Source organism: Megalobrama amblycephala, linkage group LG15 (genome assembly GCF_018812025.1).
Source record: "Megalobrama amblycephala isolate DHTTF-2021 linkage group LG15, ASM1881202v1, whole genome shotgun sequence".
In the NCBI taxonomy this organism is placed as follows: domain Eukaryota; kingdom Metazoa; phylum Chordata; class Actinopteri; order Cypriniformes; family Xenocyprididae; genus Megalobrama; species Megalobrama amblycephala.
The window spans coordinates 31064522-31087228 of record NC_063058.1 but is presented as its reverse complement, the minus strand read 5'-3'; the positions used below and the strand labels follow the sequence as shown (position 1 = coordinate 31087228).

Sequence of the window (22707 nt, the reverse complement as noted above, 5' to 3'; positions counted from 1 at the left end):
AAGGGATTTATTCTGTAAATCTGTCTCCATTGTAGTTTGTAGTTTGTTCCACAGTTTGGCAACACTGGTTATTTTACAGTAGAAAACAAATCAAAAGAGAGAACAACAACACAATCCTGGAGAACACAACAACAGACGGCTGCAGTAACAAACACTTCTGTGAGAGAGTTATGAGAGTGTAGTTTAACCCTTTAAGTCTCTTAAGGAGTGCTGAGAGTCATCTCTCTAACCCCAGTGTACCGCCCGCCGGCGCCACCTAGCTATGAAATAATTAATAATCATATTTTTCAAAACTCCTGCCTTGATCAACACAAAATAGGTGTGATTTTATAGCTCTAGTACGGAGTAGAATACAAGTGTAATTGTTTCAGGCTTTGATTAAACTTGAGCGAGTTTTTGTACGTGAAAAAAAATCGTCTATCAAATGATATTGATCTTTTGACTCTTCTTGCTTTAGTTTTGGAGTTATGAGTGTTTCCTTTTGTTTGTCACTCAGAATCAACTCTAAAAATGCCTTCAGCACTTAAAGGGTTAAAGAGTTCAGAGCTGTTATTATTGAGGAGAAATAGAGCAGCTCTTCTATTGTACTAAACCACTGTTAGTGATGTTGCTGATGCTGAAATAGATGTTGAAATCAGCCATGAACGATCATCATTTGTGTCAAATCCCAACGGACACAGTGGATCAACACAGTGTCCATTAATCCTTTGGAAATACGGTCATTTTCAGCTCAGTTTGAACGTTAAACATTTGTTTCTGCACTTTCACTTTTCTCTCTCTTCTTCACACGATCAGGAGACGACGGGATTTCTTCATTCTGCTGATCTGAATCACATTCATGATCATTCATACTGTCATCAGTTCACATCAGTCATTCACAAACCAGTTCAGGATTAAATGAGTCTCAAATGTGCTTTTATTCAATCTGATGAACAATTTACAACATGAATATTAACTTTATTACTCTGTTTATTCCAGATTCAGAACAGTGTGTGTGTCTGATCTAGATGTGTAACTTCTAGATAACAATGAAAAACACGAATTAAAAATGAATTGATACAAATGTGATGAAGTGAGATTTGATGAGTGTGTGTGAAGATCAGAAAGAGGATTTACAGTCTCTCTATCCTTTAATATCACACAGAGACACTGAGGAGGAATAAACAGTAAATCCAGCACAGAGGGGTTCAGTGAATGTGGTGTTGAATGTGTGTAAGTGTGTGAGTGTGTGTGTGTGAGAGACGCTGTAGAAGGACAGAGAGCCGGCCGACACGTCCACATACACTCCTGCTCTATTAGAGGATGAACGGACAGCAGGTGTATCAGTTTCTCTCTTATTGTGACGGACAGTGAATCCTTCATCAGAGCAGTACAGACTCCAGGATTTGTCATTTAATCCAAACACACAGTCATAACTCCTTCCTTTCCCGCTGATTCCTTCATATGCCACTGATATTTCAGCATATCCGCTCCATTCAGCCTCCCAGTAACAGCGTCCAGTCAGTCTCTCTCTACACAGAACCTGAGGATACTCATTAAATCTCTCTGGATGATCAGGATTCGTCACCTTCCTGTTCCCATCAGACAGAACGAGTCGAGTGTGTGCTGTTTTTGGATCCAGTGTGAGATCACAGGCGTCTGAACACAAGAAGAGAGAAACATCAAGAACAACAACAGTGAAGATGTGTGTGTGTGTGTGTGTGTGTGTGTGTGTGTGTGTGTGTGTGTGTGTGTGTGTGTGTGTGTGTGTGTGTGTGTGTGTGTTTACAGCTTTGACAGAATGTCCTCCAGATTCACAAATGTCCTCACTAATCCAGTGAAAGCTGTTGAACAGAGACTAGAGATTCAGACCTCACTAGCAGTGCCGGTCCTAGACTTCTGGAGCCCTAAACACAACTGTGTGAAAAAGCTGTCAGGCCTGAAACAGAGCAGACTAGTGTTGTCAAAAGTAGCAAAGTGACACTTAAATGTGAAGCGTAATGATAGCAGGCTTTCTGCAGCAGCGGCTCGGCTCATTCCTGCTGACAGACGATCCTGTGTGTGTTTGTGTGTGTGTGAAGAGCCTCGACGCTTTCTATTTACTGTGTGTTTCTGCAGTGTTGATCACTCTAGCCAATCACAGGCATGTTTGTTGATCATGTGAACACAACGGTTTAGTCAGAATCAGCTCAATCCTCCAGAGTTTGTTCAGCGTGAGCTCTGCACTCTCCAATGGTTTCTCTATAACAACAGTGTGAACATGATGGCAATAAGAGATAGAGACAGATTTGATGATCGTAACAGCAGTTTTCACTCAGTCAGTGAGTTTGTGCTGCGGCTGAACTCAAGTCAAATCACATTCATTGATTATAAACAAACACATTCAGACTTTGAGTGACAGTTTTATTGTTCATGCTGCTAAGATCACACAGTTTCAGGAGTTACAGCCGTATTGAATTGAGTCTGAAACTGTGATGATTGACATTGTGATCATAAGCAGAGCGACGGACGGGCAAAAACAATCTGATAAGAATTGAAACCATTACAAAATAATCTCCATTCTTCTTGTCATGTTTCTGCTCTGGACAGATATCTTTGATTTGAAGCCATAGGTCTCATCCACACTAATATGTTTTCATCTTTTTCTCTCTGTTTTGTCCTTCTGTCCACACTGAGATGGTGTTTCTGTCCTGTGAAAACTGAGCTTTCTGAAGACGCTCTCACGAGTGGATCATTTTGATAAAGCTGTGTTTGTGTTGTAGTGTGACTGTGAAAACTGAGGTATTTGAGACACTGACGCATGTTTAGTCATGTGACGCGTACTGTACCGACAGATATCTGTGTTTACGCCGGTATTGTGCCTGTTATGAGCTGTTCACTTTCACACTGTTGCTAAAGATACGTTACTTTGTTCACTCTTCATTTCACAGTCCTGCAAACATGACAGAAAATTCACTCACAATCGCTGTCCTGCGGCGAAACATGAGCGCAGTTGAGTTTAAGAGCAAACATATAATGTTGAGAGCGACCAGGACGCTTCAGTGAATGCTGAGATATTCTGATCAATAAAATGATCCTGCCAGAAGAATAGAGTGAAACTTTATTATGTCTGATCGTCTGTATCATCTCAGTGAGCTTTATTGTTTCACACATGTGCAGTAAAGTTAATTTAACGTTTCTGATGTTTCAGTGTGAATGAGAAGCTTTTGGAAACACTTGTAAACTCTAGTGTGGACGAGAGTGTGGCGTTTTTATTGTGTCTGAATTAATAGTCACGTGTCAAGACATGTCATTACCATCACTGCATGATGTCCAAAACATTCATTAAATAAATGTAAATCTCATGTATTAATAGAAAGATATTCCCACATGACTCCTCTAAAGCTGAATGCACAGTTATGTTCACATTATGTAGTGATACGCTCCTTAAATCATCTTTGAGAGAAAATGAGCCCCTGGTGGTGACCGGCACTGATAACTAGTTAAAAACGCCTCATAAACTGGACAAATCATGTTTCTCTGTAAATCTAGTGTTTTTCTGTGATGTTTGTTTGGGGCATAAAATATATCATTAACCTGATAGAAAAACAATTAAAGTCTATGAGATGAGCTCAGTAATATAGTCAAACAACTGTGTGTGTTTTTAATCTAAACCTCTTTCACATACTCGATTCATCTTCTCCTACCCTCCTTTGACAATGTAGAACTGAAAATTAGGATTCTGGAGAAATTCCTCACGTCAGCAACCTTTCCTAAAGTCTCATCCAAAAAATAATGGATCTCATCTAAAGAGTAAACCTGATCACAACCTGGGAAATATCTGACAGATCTGAATCATCAGATAAACACCATCCTCATCCTCATCCTCATTCATTTCATCCTCACCTAATTTTAGTAGTTTTTCTCTAGGCCGACATGAATTTCCCTTCCTGACTCTATTCTGATCTTCAGTGCTTCCAGATTCTGTCACTACACAACGCAAGCGGTTCTTACTTCTAGCCCAGCAATGTTTTGGTGCTACTTACGACCCACTTTTCCTGGTTCGGAGCTGGTGCTTTGTGTGTCGAAAGACAAAGAACTGATTTGAAACTTGGCTCTGGCTCCGAACCAGCACTCAAACTGCCTTGGTGGAAAAGGGGTAATAAAGGTGCTTACACAACAAAATACACTCACTTACACATATGACTTAAAATAAATATAGAATAGCAATAACAATAATTGATTCATGTAAAGTATCAAAAGTAATTAATCGTATGGTTTTATTAAACAAAACTGTTAAAATACATAATGTATTGAATTGTACAAATAATGTTCTTTGTGTTGTATAACAAATGCCTGCAGAGGGCACCAGTGGCCTGACGATTGTTTTTACACTTTACAATGCGATTTAGTTTGAGTTTGAGATGTGCCACTCGTGTAAATGATAACAGTTCATGTGAAGCTCTGAGACACACATAGATAACCTACACACATGTAAATTACAGCGCATATATATTAAACCTGCAGCAAATACATTTATTTAATTAATTCACAGCCTTTGTAAATTCCAGTAGCATTATGCTTTATTATGATTTTTAAACAGGTTTAATATCGTGCAGCCTTAGAAAACGGTCTAATAATGCGTTTCATGGATTCTGTGGAAAGCGCCACTTCCGGTATTTTACTGGTTACTCGACACGGGCAAATTGAAATCAAGGATTTTTTAATAATCGAGTATTCAAATTTAATTGAGGAATTGTTACAGCCCTACCTTCAACCATTCGCTCATTCTCAAAAGTCAACTCCTTGTCTTTCCTTTCTTTACACTCTCAGTAGGAATTAAGAATTATCATTAAGAGTCTGTGAGCTTAAAACATAAATACTTGTTGCCTAAATGACTGCACATGTTTCAAATACTTGTCGCTAAATGTTCATCTAGTTGTTCATCCTTGAGAAAAACCACCACTGCTTTGTTCATTCAGGATTCAGAAACAATATTCTCATGTCCCACACGTTCAGCCACCTCCAACAGCACATCTTCCACAGACTCTCCATCATTCATGACACACCTGATGCTGTGACGGAGTGACAGAGATGACGCCTACACACTCATGTGTGACGCAATCTCATTTTGTGTGTGTGTGTGTGTGTGTGTGTGTGTGTGTGAGAGAGAGTGTGAGTGTTTGTAGACCTACACTTTCGTAGTCCTGCTGTCATCATGACCTCTCCTCCATGATCCACACTATAAACACACAAACACACATTAACGTAGATCTGCATCATTCACACACACGTTCAGTTTGTCATTATTTGTGTTTGACATACTTGAGTATCTGCAGTTTATAGTTTGGATCCTCCAGTTTGTGGTTGAGCAGCTGCACTCCTGAATCTCCTGGGTGATTGTAGCTCAGATCCAGCTCTCTCAAGTGTGAGGGGTTTGAACTCAGAGCTGAAGACACATAACCACAGCCTTCCTCTGTCACCATACAGCCAGACAACCTGCAGACACACAACAGACAGATCATCTACAGATACACACAGTCAGATCATATACAAAAACACACAAGCGGACCATGTTGAAAATCCCTGAGACTGTTGATGTCACTGAAGCCCTGTCCACTTTCAACAGCTGCAGCCTGTTGTGACTTAAATTAGCGACCTTTAAGAAGGCTTGCTTCAGTAAAGTGGTTTACTTCCTTTCCTTGTCTTTGCTGCTCAGAAATTGTCACATGGTGCTGTGTACAAATAAACCAGTCTGATGCACCCATGAAATGAATTATGTACTGTCATTGGTGAAAATAAACCTTTAAAATGGATATTGCCTCAAGGTGTTTTTACTGACGCCCCATTGTGATGCTCCCCCTGTGATTCAGCAGTGTCCTAAGAGTCTTTTACATGGTCCTTCGAGCCGGAGCTGAGCGTTCCAAAGGACCAAGATCAATCAATTAGCCAATGCCATGTATCATCTCGTCATGGCAAATGTCAATAGATGATGTCATACAGCAATTAGAATATTCATTATGTCATTAAGTTGCATTCACATTCTGTCAAGTGTCAGCCCTTTACATTTGTTTGCTTCTCTGCTGCTACCTCTTTGTGCTCACATAATATATTTTAATACAGCCAAATTCCCAATAAAATTCTTTCATCTATATATTTTTCTATTTTGTTGTCAGACAATATGAAATGGTGACTGAAATGTGGCCCATTAAAACTACATATAGGACTCAACACTAAACCTTGTCATGTGCTTGTCCTTTGGACAAATAAATCGGTCATTCATTGTCTGAGTAAAACAGTTGCTTGTCTGGAAAAAAAAAAAAAAAAAAAAACAGTTTATTTTTTATTTTTGGTGTAAATATAAATATAAATATAAAATTCAATTAGAATAAGACACTATGGGCTGTTACCAATCAAATTAAATAATTTACAATAAAAAGAAATAATAAATATTCTGATTTAACCTTGAGTTTTGAAGTATTAGACATTAGATAGCTTTGATATTTGCACCACAATTTACAATGACACTAATAATTTTTAATTTCTAATAGGAATGCAAAATCATGAAAAATCAATCAGTAGTTGATTTTTTTTATAGAATAACGAGACACAAACCTCTACATTCAATCGTGTTTGCTCCTATTTATTTTTGATCACAGTGCATAAAACGTCTCAGGTTACGTATGTAACCATGGTTCCCTGAGACAGGGAACGAGACTCTGCGTTGCCACGCTTTGGGGAACCGTCACGTGACCCAGGTGTCGAAAGCACTATCCAACAACTCCAATTGCTATTGGCCGGCGACAGCCTATGACGTCATATGGCGCGACCCGGATGTATAAAGGGAGCACCTGGAGAGACAGTCACTATCTTATCGTCTTGAGGGACTGTTCTGAAGGCAGGCAACCTGAAGCATGGCAAAGGAACGCAGAGTCTCGTTCCCTGTCTCAGGGAACCATGGTTACATACGTAACCTGAGACGTTCCCTTTCGAAGTGAACTCAACTCTGCGTTGCCACGCTTTGGGGAACGATATACCAACACCGCCATGATTAAGGAGAGTGCCTGCCAAAAAATATGGCTGAGGCAAAGACCTCAAGGCAGTTCTCAAACTGCCCAGCAACTCCCCCTCGGGTCACACCAGGCTGTCAGTGACAGCATTCCCTTGGCCAACAGCCCAAGCTGAACTTCCAAAAGGCTACTACCTTTCTCTCTCAACAAATAGAGCCTAAAGAAATCGCTAAGGCATCCGGGACCCACTTTCCCGAAGGAAAAGTGGTCCCTTTAAGGGAATGTGGCCAAGGAACCAAAGGGAACCTCAGCCAGCCACTCTTGAGGGGAACGGGGTCACCCTCATTGCCACCAGGGAGGCCGACCTGGTCTTCTATGGGAACAGACTTAGTCCAGGCCAACCCTGTCTGAATACAGAGCCTCTAGAATGCATTCTTGAAGAAGAAAATAGGTAAGAGTGACTGCAGAAAGGCAGAAACCAGCTCAGACCCACGCGTAGAGACGGGCATCCTGGAGAGCAGAACTCAGCTGAATGCTATGAACCCTCATATCGAGGGGAGATAATCCGCTCACCTAGGATCTACCCAGTGCTTAATTAACGCACTGAGGAGGCTGTGCGCTGAAAACCCTGAAAAGGGGAGCACAAACCAGCCTAGGGCTGATTCTTAAGATGGGGCCTGATGAAGGCCTAACCATCATAACCAGCTTAGGGAGCTAAGCACTATTACCAAACCCAACCCCAAGGGGGAAGCGCAGAGCTCACCTAACAGGTAGACTATGCCAAGAGCACATAATCATGGAGGCCCGAGAGGGACTTACAACATGACAACAGAAGTACACTCCAGAAACGACCCGTTTTAGTAAAACGCCTTTCTGAAAACCTGTCTAACGTACAGAGACAGATAACTTCCATGGCAGCCATGGGAAAGCTGCACAGTGCTCCTTAATAATCCACCCAACACAATCCGACAAGCAGTGTACTCCGTAAAAAACACTTTTTACTCTTTAAACAAGAGGAGTACAGCGTACAGCGCCAACACGTATTAAGGAAGGCCTGGAAGGCCTATAACCTCAACAAACACGTGGCATCAGCTCGTGGTAGTGTTTAGGTCCCAAGCCAGGTAAACAGCCCGCAAAAGAGGGGGTTGAATCTACCACTTGGGCCCCTGGCCAGCGAAAGTGTATATGACTAGTTCTCAGAGAGAAATACACCCAAAACAAACATCAGTATGTCCAAAAAAGGCGGCCCGCAGGCTTAGCATCCTTCAGGACACACGGCGTAAGTCTCGTGGCCGTTTCCAGGAGCACAAAGATCCAACCTAAACGCTAGGTGGCTCTTAGCTCAACTAGAATCATCGACTCAGAGGCAACAATAGGTTAAACCAAACCTCAGTAAGGTTTCACTACTGACATCTCATCCAGAGCCGCACAGAAAAAACACAATCTGTGCCAACATGTAAACTAAAAAGGAGGCCTGAAGGGGCCTGCCGATTCAATGACACGTGGCTTCAGTTCATGAATTCCCAGGGAACCAAGCTACAGGGAACCAGCTGTAACCCAATAAACTATGGGAAGTTAACTGCTACCTGTGCTAGGCTACACCAAAAAACAGTATGTGAGCAGACTGAAATCTATTACACAGCAGTGCTAACTAGAAGGAGGCTGAGCAATCTAGCCTACAATCACCGTTATATGCAATATAGCTGATAAACAGATAACTGAAAGGGAGCTGACAGATACTAACTTTTCTCAAAAAGTGATCTAGCTACCCTGAGTATGCAATCCAACAGGTGATGCACTCAGTAACACTGGGGAAAGGATTCACCAGCACTTACATAGAGGCCGCTTTTAAGAAGGCCTACTATCATAAGCGGGTGCCAACCTGTGGCAGCATATCAAGCTCACATACCAAATGTAGGGCAAGCGTCTAGAACTCAAAGGAAACTTTGAAATACATGCCATTTGACAGAGAGAAAAATAAAATCATTGCTACAGATTCTCAAATCTGTTCCAAGCCTTAGAGGACAGAGCTAAAATGCTGGCATAGTCAACTCAAACTTGAAGAAATCAAGTGGCTCGGAAGAAAATATTTTTTCCTCTCAGCATGAATGTTCTAGAGAGTGGGGCCTAGCAACATTAATAGCATAAACTTATCTACGCAAAGATAAGGGCCTACCACCTGAGAAACAGCATCAGGTCTCTAACCAAGCAGTCTAAAAACCTAGCTGTTACACTCATCGTTGCACCTACATAAGCAATGGGATAATCTGGGCAAAAAATTCAGCCACTCCCTCAGGAGAAGGCCAAAAACTAAAATACATATGGGAATTATTTATACATACACCATACATACACTTAGTTCTAGCCTGGCCAAAAAACATACAGGCCTATTCAAAATAACAGGCGCTAATATAAGCCTGATCTCTACCTCGAAATTTCAAATAAGAAATACAGCAAAGATCACAGCTATCACGCTGGGCGGCCGGAAAGGACCGCCACAAACGCATAAACTGAAGTGATGAGTGCCAGTTCGAACTACACTGAAAATAGTCGAACGGCAAAATATACAGAGAGAAAACTGAACAGCAGCCATTCTGTGGCTCGCTCAGTCAGTCTCAACACTCCAGTTTTTTGCCCAAAAAACCCATTATCATTATTACTGTTACACACCCAGGAAATAACACAGGAATAAAAACAAGGTCGAACATTTAAGCGATTAAATCAGACCTTGTCTTACCTTCCCGCGGCTCGAAGACCAGAGATTCCTTCCTCGTTCTTTCAAAGGAGAAGAATGATATCCCCGGTTCCAAAAGCCTCACGAACCTTCTCACTATCAAGCCAGAAGGCGGGCCTACAGAAAAAGCTTCATCATGGGCCGGCCACCGGCCTGACTGTTCAAAGGTGTTATCCTGAACGTGCACAGATTTTAGATAGGGGATAATGGGCATATGGCCTAACAACTCCCTCGGGAGGAGGCCAGAACTAGGAACTATACAACCTAATAAGGGATAGTATACATAAGGTTATGTAAATAACACACCTAACCTAGCTCTAGCCTAGCCGCTAAGCTACGGGCCTTCTTACAGGGCCACAAGCCTAGTGAAGCCCGGGCTTCACCTCCAAATCTCATGGATAAGAGAAAGAAAGTGAAGCTCACAAGCAAACAACGTCAGGCGGCCGATTAAGACCGACCTAAACATTTACATATTAACTGAAGTGACAAGTGCTATCAACTTCAGTCTGCCCATCCCCTAATTTTCTTGACTACATGCTCAGAAACCTATACAGGAAAATAAGGTCTTATTTTAAATGAATAAAATATAGACCCTCCTGCGGCTCAAAAAACCAAAAACTCCTAATGCTCTTTTTTACATGAAAGGATGGAATCTAAGGTTCTTTTAAGCCTAAAAGATCCTCTTACTATCAAACAGAAACAGCGGGCTGATAGAAATAATGACTATGGGCCAGCCATCAGTCTGACCATAAGAAGCATCGGAGCATGATATATGTCCATACATATATACACATATACACATCTATATACAAACATGTATATAAGCATATATATATATATATATATATATATATACACACACAGGAGGTGGAAGAAGAAGAGGAGAGGGTAGATATAAATCACCCTATAGCTGGGGGATCGATTACAAACACAACAGTGTTTACAATCGATCACCCGTCTCACTCTCTCTTCCTCCCCCTCCCGTCTGTCTGGGTTCAGATACAAAACTGAATGGCTAGGGGTTTTTCCATGCCTTCCCGATCTCAAACACGGAGATCAAACGAAGGAATGGAAAGTATGGAAGCTGCCGTATTATAGACAGAAAGGAACCGCTCGTCGAGCCGTCCGCGCGCGGCCCCTTTCCTAACGCGCTCTCCCGGCAGCTGCAGCCCGCCGAGAAGCGCGTCCCAAACACACAGCAGCTCGCATACACCCGCCAGAGGAGCGCTCGCCGCCGGACGCGATGACGTCAAACACGAACGTCATCGTCATCCACTCGTTCTCGCCCGCCCCGGGGAAGTTAGAGAGAATAAAACTTTCTCAAACTTCCCAACGAGCTCATCTGCGAGCCCTATGATTGCAGCCACCGTTAAGCCTCAGCACAAACAGGGGCCGGAACCAACAGGCAATGATGCAGACAGCTCTTCCTCGGGAAGAGTGACAAACGAGAACAGCGTAAACACAGACAAACATACAGCAGTGCCCTCAAGCACTGTGTATGCGTGCTCCTCTCCAGACAGAAAACGCCCAGAAAAATATGTATATCAAGTGTCAAATTTTTCCTGGGACACAGATAAACACATTTATGAACGTTTGTAAGGCATATATTAAAAACCCTACCGGAGTTGGTTATAGATGCAATCAGACAGAACAGGACCGAAAGACGAAAAAGATAGTGACTGTCTCTCCAGGTGCTCCCTTTATACATCCGGGTCGCGCCATATGACGTCATAGGCTGTCGCCGGCCAATAGCAATTGGAGTTGTTTGGATAGTGCTTTCGACACCTGGGTCACGTGACGGTTCCCCAAAGCGTGGCAACGCAGAGTTGAGTTCCCTTCGAAAGGGAACGTTTAGTCCCAATGTGCGCACATTTGGAGAAATACACATTTACCTCATATTTCATTAGATAAAACAGAAGCAGGGCCGTAAACAGGGTTTCATAATTACAGAGGTCACAAAATGTAGTTTACTAGTCTAGGGGGGTACATGACTTTTGCCCAATTTGCTGACACACACACACACACACACAGATCATCTACAGACACACATTAACATTTTGACCATCTGAGTGTACTTTATACATTATATGTTCTTAAATACCTCAGGATCTGCAGCTGACAGTTTGGACTCTTCAGTCATCAGAAATGAAGCTGACACCAGAGTCCTGTAGATCATTGTTACTCAGATTCAGCTCTCTCAGGACAGAGTTTGAGGATTGTAGAGCTGAAGACAAACCGTCACAACACCGAGCAGTGAGATTACAGCAAACAAGTCTGAAAGAGAGCAGAACAAACACACATCAACAGTCAGATCATCTACAGACACACATGAACACTGTGATCGGCTGACTGTACTTTATCCATTATATGTTGTTAAATACCTCAGGATCTGCAGCTGACAGTTTGGACTCTTCGGTCCATCAGAAATGAAGCTGACACCAGAGTCCTGTAGGTCATTGTTACTCAGATCCAGCTCTCTCAGGACAGAGTTTGAGGATTGTAGAGCTGAAGACAAACCGTCACAACACCGAGCAGTGAGATTACAGAGAGCAAGTCTGAAAGAGAGCAGATCAAACACACATCAACAGTCAGATCATCTACAGACACACATTAACACTGTGATCGGCTGACTGTACTTTATACATTATATGTTGTTAAATACCTCAGGATCTGCAGCTGACAGTTTGGACTCTTCAGTCTATCAGAAATGAAGCTGACACCAGAGTCCTGTAGGTCATTGTTACTCAGATCCAGCTCTCTCAGGACAGAGTTTGAGGATTGTATAGCTGAAGACAAACTGTCACAACACTGAGCAGTGAGATTACAGCCAGCAAGTCTGAAAGAGAGCAGATCAAACACACATCAACAGTCAGATCATCTACAGACACACATTAACATTGTGACCGTCTGACTGTACTTTATACATTATATGTTGTTAAATACCTCAGGATCTGCAGCTGACAGTTTGGACTCTTCAGTCCATCAGAAATGAAGCTGACACCAGAGTCCTGTAGGTCATTGTTACTCAGATCCAGCTCTCTCAGGACAGAGTTTGAGGATTGTAGAGCTGAAGACACAATTTCACAATGCTGAGCAGTGAGATTACAGCTAGAAAATCTGGAAGAGATGAAATATTAAATAAATAAATAAAACAAAGACATGTACAGTGGGTTTCCAGTTTTCTGCCCTCAGGATGACATGATCTGAACACTGAATCTCAATACAATGATCTCCTGAGAGTGTTATAATCTGATCACTTTATCATTCAGATTAATATCAGAAATCTGATGAGCTCCTGACTGTTTCTTCAGAATATTAGATATTTTGAAAAATGTAATAACGTTTTCTGAGGGTATAAAATATAAAAGTTTTGAGAGACTCTCCAGACAGTTGTGCATTTATTGCAGTTTTACCATTTTTTACCATTCAAGATGAAATGTTGAATAAATGCTTGATCGGTAGTTTAAGCTTTACAGTAATGAAGAGACAGAGATTAATACACTGAGTCACAAATGTGGAAATCAAATCCTTTAAAATTACGTTAACGAAATAAAAGAGCTCTTAAAGGGGACCTATTATGCAAAATTCACTTTTGCATGGTGTTTGGACATAAATGTGTGTTGGCAGTGTGTGTACACAACCACCCTATAGTGATAAAAATCCACCCACTCCTTTTTAATCCCCATAAATCATAAGCAGTGTCTCAGAACAAGCCGTTTCCAGATCCCTGGCAGTGTGACGTCACATTAGCCACAGGCCCCGCCCACAAATGTTGACAGACACTTAAGTTCCAAAATGTTCCAAAATGAATTATTGATCAAAGCCACAACCAATCACTGTTCAAAACTCTCTCCTTACCTTATCTTGATTCACAACGATAAGCTTGTAACAATGTTTTATAATCTGATTGATACTGGCAGGAATTCATGGGAAATACGAGTTTGCTGACGTTTGTCTTTGCGTCATTACGTCACGTCAGTATTAGGCTACTCTATCGCAATCTCACAAATACCCCTTTTCCACCAGCATGAACCAGGTGCTAGTGCCAGTTCGGAGTTGGTTCAAATGACGAGCCTTCAAAGAACCGGTTTGCCTTTCCACGGGCTAGAGAGCAGCACAGAGGCAGGATTTACGTCACTGTATATGTCTCTTATTTCACAGCAAAGCTAGCGCTGCAGCACCAAACACTTGAGCTTGTTTGAGAGGCATCGGCTTCCCGCATAGCGATCGACGCATGACATTAAAGCTCTGCGAGAACGATCCAAAACCACAAGGAGTCGTATGCTCTACAAACGCTCCCGTGGACCCGCGGCCTTCCGATGTCACCCGCCGAATCGGTCCGCGCTGATCCAACACATCTCGAACAAGCCTTCCATTAACAATCGCAGATGTTTCACTACTGTTGATGCTCATGGCTTTGTGAACTCACATCCATTTGTATATAGATGGAGATTACGATCGAGCTGCTATTAGCTTGATTAGCTGCTATTTCAAAAGTGGCGGTCTCAAGTTTCTTGTTGGTCATGGTAACCCCGCCTCCAGCAATGTTTCTGTGCTACTCACGAACACTTTTCCTGGTTCGGAGCTGGTGCTTTGTGTGTCAAAAGACAAATAACTGATTTGAAACTAGGCTCTGGCTCCCAACCAGCACTCAAACTGCCTCGGTGGAAAAGGGGTAAAAGTTCTGTTATAATAAATGAAGCTGAGCAAATCTCCACACACCACACAGCGCTCAAAACGCCGGAGTTTCTGTTCAGTACTAACACCTCTGATTGGCCATTGTGAAATCAACAGATATGTCTGTGATTGACTACATTACATGTAGATCATGTGCCGCTCTTGGTTGGGCGGGTTCCTTCCAAGTAGAAGGAAGGAAAGTTAGTTTAAATTTCAAATAACTAATCGGGTGATAACATTGAAGTGAAATAATTCAAAACGAAATTAATTAAATTAAAAACTAAATACCTCTTTTTCTGTCTAGTTCTCCTGTCCGCTTGTTAAGTCATAAAGTAAGGAACGCTGTTTCCGGGTCCAAACCTTGACTCATTTCACTTGAGAATGCCATCAACGGCCGTTTATGAGCGCTATTTATTCATATTAAACATCAATCATTTTAAAAAGTCAGACATTTTAAATACTTACAGTGTACACAACAGTTTCCGTGCTCACAGCGTCACAGACATTAATATTTTAACGATTTATAAAATATGAATCATTGTCTGGCCATCTGGAATTTTGGTGTGGAGATAAAGGTTATGATTATAATTTTTTTGTAGTATTACACCACATCGTGTGTGTATATTAGCACCATTTGTTTTCTTCAGGTATGAGATAGAGCGTTAGGACCCGGAAGCGCTGCCGCGTGACGTCAGACTTAACAACCGAATAGACACATGCCAGCCCTGCCTATTCTAGACCAGTGGTTTCCAACCTGGGAGGCACCAGAGTTTATATGCTTTGAGGTCAAACATGAATATGAAAAACCTTTTTGTATAGCTTCTAGGAATGCACCAAATGATCGGCCACTTATCCGAAAATGTTGTCAATTAATTCCTTTGATTCTATATGTGGTCTCTGTTGTGGTTTCTACTTTATGTTAAAAAATCGCTTCTTAAATATCTTTAATTCCAGAATTATTACTTTATTGCACAATAAAGGAGCAGCTAGGAGACCTAGGACAGCCTCAGAGACAGCTGCTGAATTTCTCCTACGGTCTCCTTATATATTCAGACAAACGCCCTTTGCCATACATTCTATAGATATTATTGGAAAGGTCATTTTACAGTCTTCAATTGGAAACAGGATTTTCCATTCACATAAACAGATTCTTTGAGATTCAAATTACTTGTGTAAGCAATTTCAGAACAGAATCATGTTCTCAGCACACCCCTGTTCAGGCCTAACACACATGTGAGTTTATGATTTTAATGGTAGAATAAAGCACATCATATTTACTATAATATACTAAATTTTCACCATAAAAAATCTTCTACATTTCCCCCCTCTGAGGCTTAAAAGCCTCACCTCAGTACTCTTTTCCCAGAGGGTAGTCTCACAATCCAGCATTCTTAGTTATGCTACCTAGTGACTAAATTAAGTCATCCAGTCTTGTTACCAATCACTGAATTGTGCCACCATCCTCTGAAGAAGCCATAGAACCAAACATCTCTCCCCAGTTTTGTCCTTTTTTCTTTTTCAGATGTTCTTTGTTTTTGCTTTCTGAAGAGAGTAAAAGATTCATAGGCTTCCTAACCTTTACTTTACAACAATTCTATGTAGTAGATGTGAACGTGTAATTTGTACATCCTTGTTTGTGGTTGTTACAATCAAATATGAAATTTCAATCTACTTTCAATTTTCAATCAAAACACTTCATATATGAAACTATTAAAAATTCTTGAAAGGTGACATCTTCTTCACTTTGCATCCACTTTCTCTGGATGACCCTCAGTGGTCCTCTGGAAACAACTGGACACAAGGTCTCTATCTCTTGTTTTCTGTAAATATATAGCTTTATGTATGACAGTTAGTTTCTTCATGTAAGATCTTAATTCTTTTTGTAATTTTTTAAACTAGAATCTTCAATGTAACCTCTGCAATACAGGACAGGCATGGGTCGACCCGTAAGCATTTCATGCGGTGTTAGATGTGTACTTCTATTAGTTTGCATGCGAGAACTTATTAGTGCCATTGGCAAGGCATTACCCCAATTGGGTTCAGTGCTTTCACATTTTATCAAATTTAGCCTTAATGTTACCATTAATCTGTTCTTAAATTCTTTGTAATTGTGGCCTATTGATGTTGATATTCCATTCTTTCTATTGTTTTTGTTACAAACTTCACATATGGCCAAAAAATTATTTACCAAATTATTTACCACTGCATATGAATATGCAGACCAATATTACTACTGTTTAATTTTCCTTAGACTATAACTTCCCCCCTTGCGCAATGGTGAACACCATGCGCATCTATATTTAAAATATTCAAAAATGCAATTGGTGTAACAGCTTGTCCATCATGGGACCATCAAGTATCTTATGTATCTTTATTTTGGCCTCTTTCTGATGCTAATGTACATTGAGAGTTTGTACAGGCCAGTTTGTGTTTGAAATAGTTTAATCTACATGAGGTTTTAGTTCTATTTTCTTTTTATGAACTCATCACATAATGCCTACTAATCGTTTTGGTAGCATTATATCAGCCATTAATTTACCTATTTTTTTTCAGCATACTGACTAAGAATATCATTATTCAATATTTGATACTTTCTATTCCTTACTGCTTCGATTGAGTGGCATACAGCATATGCTATTGCATATATATATTTCCTATTTGTCTCTTTGCTAAGTGACACACAGTTGTTAGAGATTTTAAAGCATGCTGTGCACAAAGTTAGGATATTACAGTCACAAAATTATTCTTGTGTCTTCTTACCTCTAAATTTCCTTAACATTATTTTCACAATAAATTACTTTTGTTTCTGAGAATACCTTTAAAATTTGAAAGAATCAATTCAGCTGGTTTACCTGTAAAAAGTAACATATTAGTATGTTCTCATTAGAACTCCTTAGTATTGTACTGCTGCAACCTGTGAATGAAACCTTAAATAGTTTTGTTAGTGACAACATGTAGTAAATCATTTGCATGTCATTGTCCTTCTTGATGTAACCTGTAAAATGTTCATGTGGCCTGAGTGTTATCCAGGCCCTCTTTGGGGTTTTCTGATTTAATTATCAACCAATTACACAATATGGATTTTTATCTTATAATTTGCATTTTTTATAATTTCTGAATTATTGGTTTTGAGTTTTATTTTCACTGCATAATTTCTTACGCATTTGTTAAACACTCAACCCACTTTGATTTAGTTAAACCAATATTTTATACTTCTGATGAAAACTCAGCTCCTTCATGATATGCTGAAAAGAGAATTAGAGGTTAGGTGAACAGAGCAAACTTGCTTGATCTGTTTCCCATGTTATACGCTGCGCAAGTGTGGTATTGCTTTTTCTTTTCTATTTTTGCCACAACAATTATCCCAATACTGACCAGGATACTTTTAGCAGTGGACTTCCACACATCTCTGTATTTTTAAACACTACAGGACATGGACAATGAAGCATTCCCCTATGCAACAATGTCTAAACTTTCTCTAATTATTTCTAATAACTCTTTTAGATTGATTGGCCTAGGCATACTGCAATTGAGACAGCCAAATATAATTTCTCAAATTGCATTTTATTATTTTCTTACTATCGATTTTATCACATTATTTTTTTGTTGTTGCTCATGCGCTTCTTTAAGAGTAAGATTAGAGATCTCTGCATCTTTTGGATCCATGGCCAATAACATTTCTATCTCATTACCCCAGTGATGCCAACAGTATGATTTCATAATCATGTTTAGAGTTCTTATTAATATCCTAATAAATTACTTGTAAACAAGATGGAATGACCAGTAAACTTTTTCTTTTTTCTTTTTTTTTTCAAGACTAATTCAATTGTGCTTTTCCTTTAGTTATAATTTGAATGCAACATTTATTTTATTTTTTAATATAATAGCCCTCACTATACCAAATCCATGCAGCCTTAGTTTAATTCATTTGTGAGTTAAGCACTCACTACTGTCTTTCAATGAAGTTCCTCTTTCTATTTTTACACAAGCTGGATTGGTCCTACTATAAAAGCAGACAGAGAATGTTAGTTTAGCAGAGAATACAAAGAACTGCTATAAGACCAGTGACTTCTCAAAATTAATATATAATACTTAACAAAATTTGAAATGGTCTCTAGTGATCATTGAAGATGCCACACCTGTGCCCATAAGGGAAGGGTCATCAAAAGTCCTTCGGTCCAGACCATCAGTCTGTTGAAGCTGTATGGCTGTTGGTCTATATGTGTCGTCTGCCTATGATGTCACTCAAAGGCATAGTGTTTTGGAGTGGAATGTAGGCTCATATTCTCATGTTTCTCTGTGTCTTTCCTCTTCTCATGTTTGGCTGTGGATTCTTCTTGCCACAGTTTTGCATCTCAGGACATTCTCTTTGTCTTCAGGAAAAGTCTCAAGTGAACATTTCACCTTTTCCTGGATTAAATCAGTCCTTCTCCATGTTGAAGTGTAGAATTGTCCATTCAGGAGGGGAGCTAAAAGCTCATCACCCACATTCTCTCTTCTTTTCTCTGCAGTCGTGTCTTTGGGGCCCTCTGCCCTCTCTCCATTTGTTGCTTTCATTCATCACAGCACTGTCACTGAAGCCATCTGAAACTTGAACACTCAGATCTGCATGAATCAAATTGAACTTTTGTAAATTCTAATTTAAATAATATCTGAGCAATCAACTCTTTTTCTAAATTCACTAAATCAGTTATATGAAAAATCTCACTGGTTGAAAACAGCAGTTCCCTCATTCTGGGGTTTAGTGAAGCAAGTTCTTCATTGCAGGAAAAAGCAAAGCTATTTCTTCTTTGCAATGGGCAAAATCTACTAGTAATCTATCTTTGATTATCTAAATATACTAAAATTCAACAATTTTTCTATTATAATTCAGACTTCAGTCTTTTCATTTCTATATTCACATGCAGAAATCAAAATAATCTAATATAGTGAAATAAGATTTCCTCAACCATCATCAAGGAATTCCTTTAATTTTAATCAACAAATCTCATTTACTAAGATAGCTGTAAAATGTCTATGACTATTACAGCATTGGTCATCCAATCTTGTTCTCATTCAACACTCTGCACAGGTTATTTTAGTTAACACAAACCTAAATTTTTGCACTATTATCATTTTCATACTGTCCTTCTGGAATAACAAGATACAAATTTTTAACATCTGCAGATAGATGACATAATATTTTAAGCACGTGCAAACTTATTTATTTATTAATTTAGTTATTCAGTTATTTATTTATTTATTAAATATACATATATTATTATTTTATTTATTTTTACTATACTATTCTTTTATCTTGAAATAATTTCATAATAATATTTTTATCATTCAAACAATTTCCTATAGGGCTCATTCTCTCAATCACTCTTCTCAAGTGACCAGGGAAGGGGTCACTACAAGCAAGACACCAGATCCCACATAGTTGCAAAATAGTTGCACAGACAGGCTATTTTCCCTCTCATCCATTCTGAGACACACATACATACAGACAGACAGACAGACAGACAGACACAGACACAGAGGCCTCTGACACAGTTAGTAATACCTAACTTTAACTCCTTGATCTACATGCCATAAAAATTAAATAAATAAATAAATAAAAATAAATAAATAAAAAACCATTATCTATGATTCAGCCCTTTACTGATCAACAACAAAGCGGTATCATCCTAGTCTCAACCATGCAGACCTCTGTCGTCACAGAGCGGTATCTTGAGCTAGACCATTTTCTTTGATCTTTCACAAAGAAAATTAAATAAAAAACTAATTTCTTTGATCTTGCACAAAGAATTTTTAAAATAAAAAACTATTTTCTTTGATCTTGCACAAAGAATTTAACTAAAATCTCTAAACCGTTCACCCGAGCAGACCGTTTATCAGACTTTTGTTTGATATAACGCGGTAACCGTGAACATTTCCATCTGTGTGCATGCATTAACACAGATCTACTGATATCACTATCAGTACCCAGGCCTGACACACTACATGCAAGTCTCCTAGAATTAAAGATATTTTTCTCTTAGTTCTTTGAATTTGGAGAAGCTTTCAGTAACTTACCACACTGAGCATCTCTGATGACCAACACAAGTATTTAAGTAAGCATAAAACTGCTCACCTGTGGCCACTTTGTCCTGTGTTGGTCAATCAGTGAAGCTCTGCTCTGTGGTTTTCTTCAGCTTCAAACCAAATCCCATCCTCGTCGCCAAATGTTGTGGTTTCTACTTTATGTTAAAAAATCGCTTCTTAAATATCTTTAATTCCAGAATTATTACTTTATTGCACAATAAAGGAGCAGCTAGGAGACCTAGGACAGCCTCAGAGACAGCTGCTGAATTTCTCCTACGGTCTCCTTATAGGCTATATTCAGACAAACGCCCTTTGCCATACATTCTATAGATATTATTGGAAAGGTCATTTTACAGTCTTCAATTGGAAACAGGATTTTCCATTCACATAAACAGATTCTTTGAGATTCAAATTACTTGTGTAAGCAATTTCAGAACAGAATCATGTTCTCAGCACACCCCTGTTCAGGCCTAACACACATGTGAGTTTATGATTTTAATGGTAGAATAAAGCACATCATATTTACTATAATATACTAAATTTTCACCATAAAAAATCTTCTACATCTCTCAGCTTGTTGATCACATAAACCGATCACATTTTTTATGACACAAAAGATGCAAGCTTGTTCAGACCAGCTGTGAGAGCCGCGGCAAAAATGAAAATCCAGCAGCGGCTGGTGTGTAGACTATATAACGCAGTCAAAACGTGTGTATGGATCAAACTACTTCAGGGTATCCGCGGGTCCTTAAAAAGTCTTAAAATGTCTTAAATTCAGATTGGATAGGTCTTAAATATTTTTCCTTGCATTACCGCAAAAATGTTTTATGTATGTTTTATGTTTTCTAATACGTCAACGACGGAATGGTCCAGCGCTGCGTGGCGCCATCTGCAGGACAAAGATCAGCAAAGATGTAGGAATATGTGATCAGATCTGTACACGGATACACATTTTTAAATAAATCTGCTGTGGCAGAGCTACTGCAAGTGATTTTCGGTGCTGGAAATCCATATATCCTTTGCTGAAACAAGCTCGTCATGGAGAGCGCGGCTCATGGTTGTTTAGTAACGGCAGACGCTACCGCAGCGCCCGAGCGCTTTGGAAAGGAGAAAGCGGCGCCGACGCGTTTTCCATGCGTTTTTAGACGCGACATATGAACTAAAAGAGTTCAAATGGGTCAACGCGCCAAATGCGAGTAGAATCAGCGCTGAAACGCGTTACATTATATAAATAATAGTCTGATGCGCTGCATGCTTGCTGTAACAGTGTGTTTTCATTTTCCATTCACTGTAAATGCTACTTTGTTTGTGACGTTTACATTTACATTTGGAAATGCAACATTCGTCATTATAATCGTATATAATCAAAGTCCCTTTAAGACAAGTCATTTCACTCGGTAGCCATCTTTGAAACGCCTCTCGGGCATCCTGGGCATCATGCAATCTCTTTGAATGGGGAAACATCAAATTCTCCAAAACTGTTCGCCAACCTTATGATTAAATTTCATATTTGAAATCACCAATGAAATCTAACTACAACCGGCTCATAAATTTAGTTTCTAAACGCTCGAATCATGACAAAAAAAAAAAAAAAAAAAAAAAACTGTATTTTTCAGGTTAGATCAAGCTAATGCGCATGCGCAGACCTAAATGCGCGTCTCTTCGGAGGCGCGCGTCTGACTGTTTCTATAGAAACCGGTGATTCTAACGGCCGCTGAAGTGACGCGATGACTTTACCAGTCGGCGATTGGCTCTTATTTAGAAGGCGGGACTTATTCCGCCATATTGCGTTACACTTTCTCCTATTCAAAACAATACGAGTGACACGTCTTGTGGTATTCTATAGTCTTTGATATAATTCTGTTGTTTACAAATATGTTTCAGTGTCACATGATTCTTCAGAAATGGTGATTTGCTGCTCAAGAAACATTCACTATTTATATTATTAAGGTTATAATGCAGTTTTTGCTGCTTAAAATTATTGTGGAAATCCAATTTAAACATTTGTGGTAAGATTTTAAAAATAGAAAAAGTTAATACTTTAATTCGTCATACTTTAAAGTGAATGAATGTTACAGAATATTTATATTTAATAAATACTTTAATAAATAATATATTTGATAAATACATGTAATAATTTCAAATAAATGCTGTTCATTGAACTTCCTATTTTTCCAATGAAAACTAACAAATATCACCATTTCCACATAAATCTATTTAATTATTTAATTAAACAATTATATATATATATATATATATATA

The 22707-nt window shown here is 39.4% G+C and overlaps 2 protein-coding genes across 2 annotated transcripts in view; both read right to left on the bottom strand.

The window, feature by feature from the left end:
• The window catches only part of LOC125247875 (NACHT, LRR and PYD domains-containing protein 12-like), a 220444-nt gene that overhangs the window by 99426 nt on the left and 98311 nt on the right, over window positions 1-22707 (bottom strand). The gene's annotated exons all lie outside the window — the stretch shown is intronic.
• Window positions 894-22707, bottom strand: part of LOC125247884 (NACHT, LRR and PYD domains-containing protein 12-like) — a 47774-nt gene continuing 25960 nt past the window's right edge. Inside the window, 8 exon segments of the mRNA XM_048159426.1 lie at window positions 894-1638; window positions 5154-5200; window positions 5284-5457; window positions 11804-11840; window positions 11843-11976; window positions 12084-12257; window positions 12365-12538; window positions 12646-12819. Of these exon segments, the coding sequence (XP_048015383.1) occupies window positions 1124-1638; window positions 5154-5200; window positions 5284-5457; window positions 11804-11840; window positions 11843-11976; window positions 12084-12257; window positions 12365-12538; window positions 12646-12819 (1429 nt within the window). The 3' untranslated portion in view covers window positions 894-1123.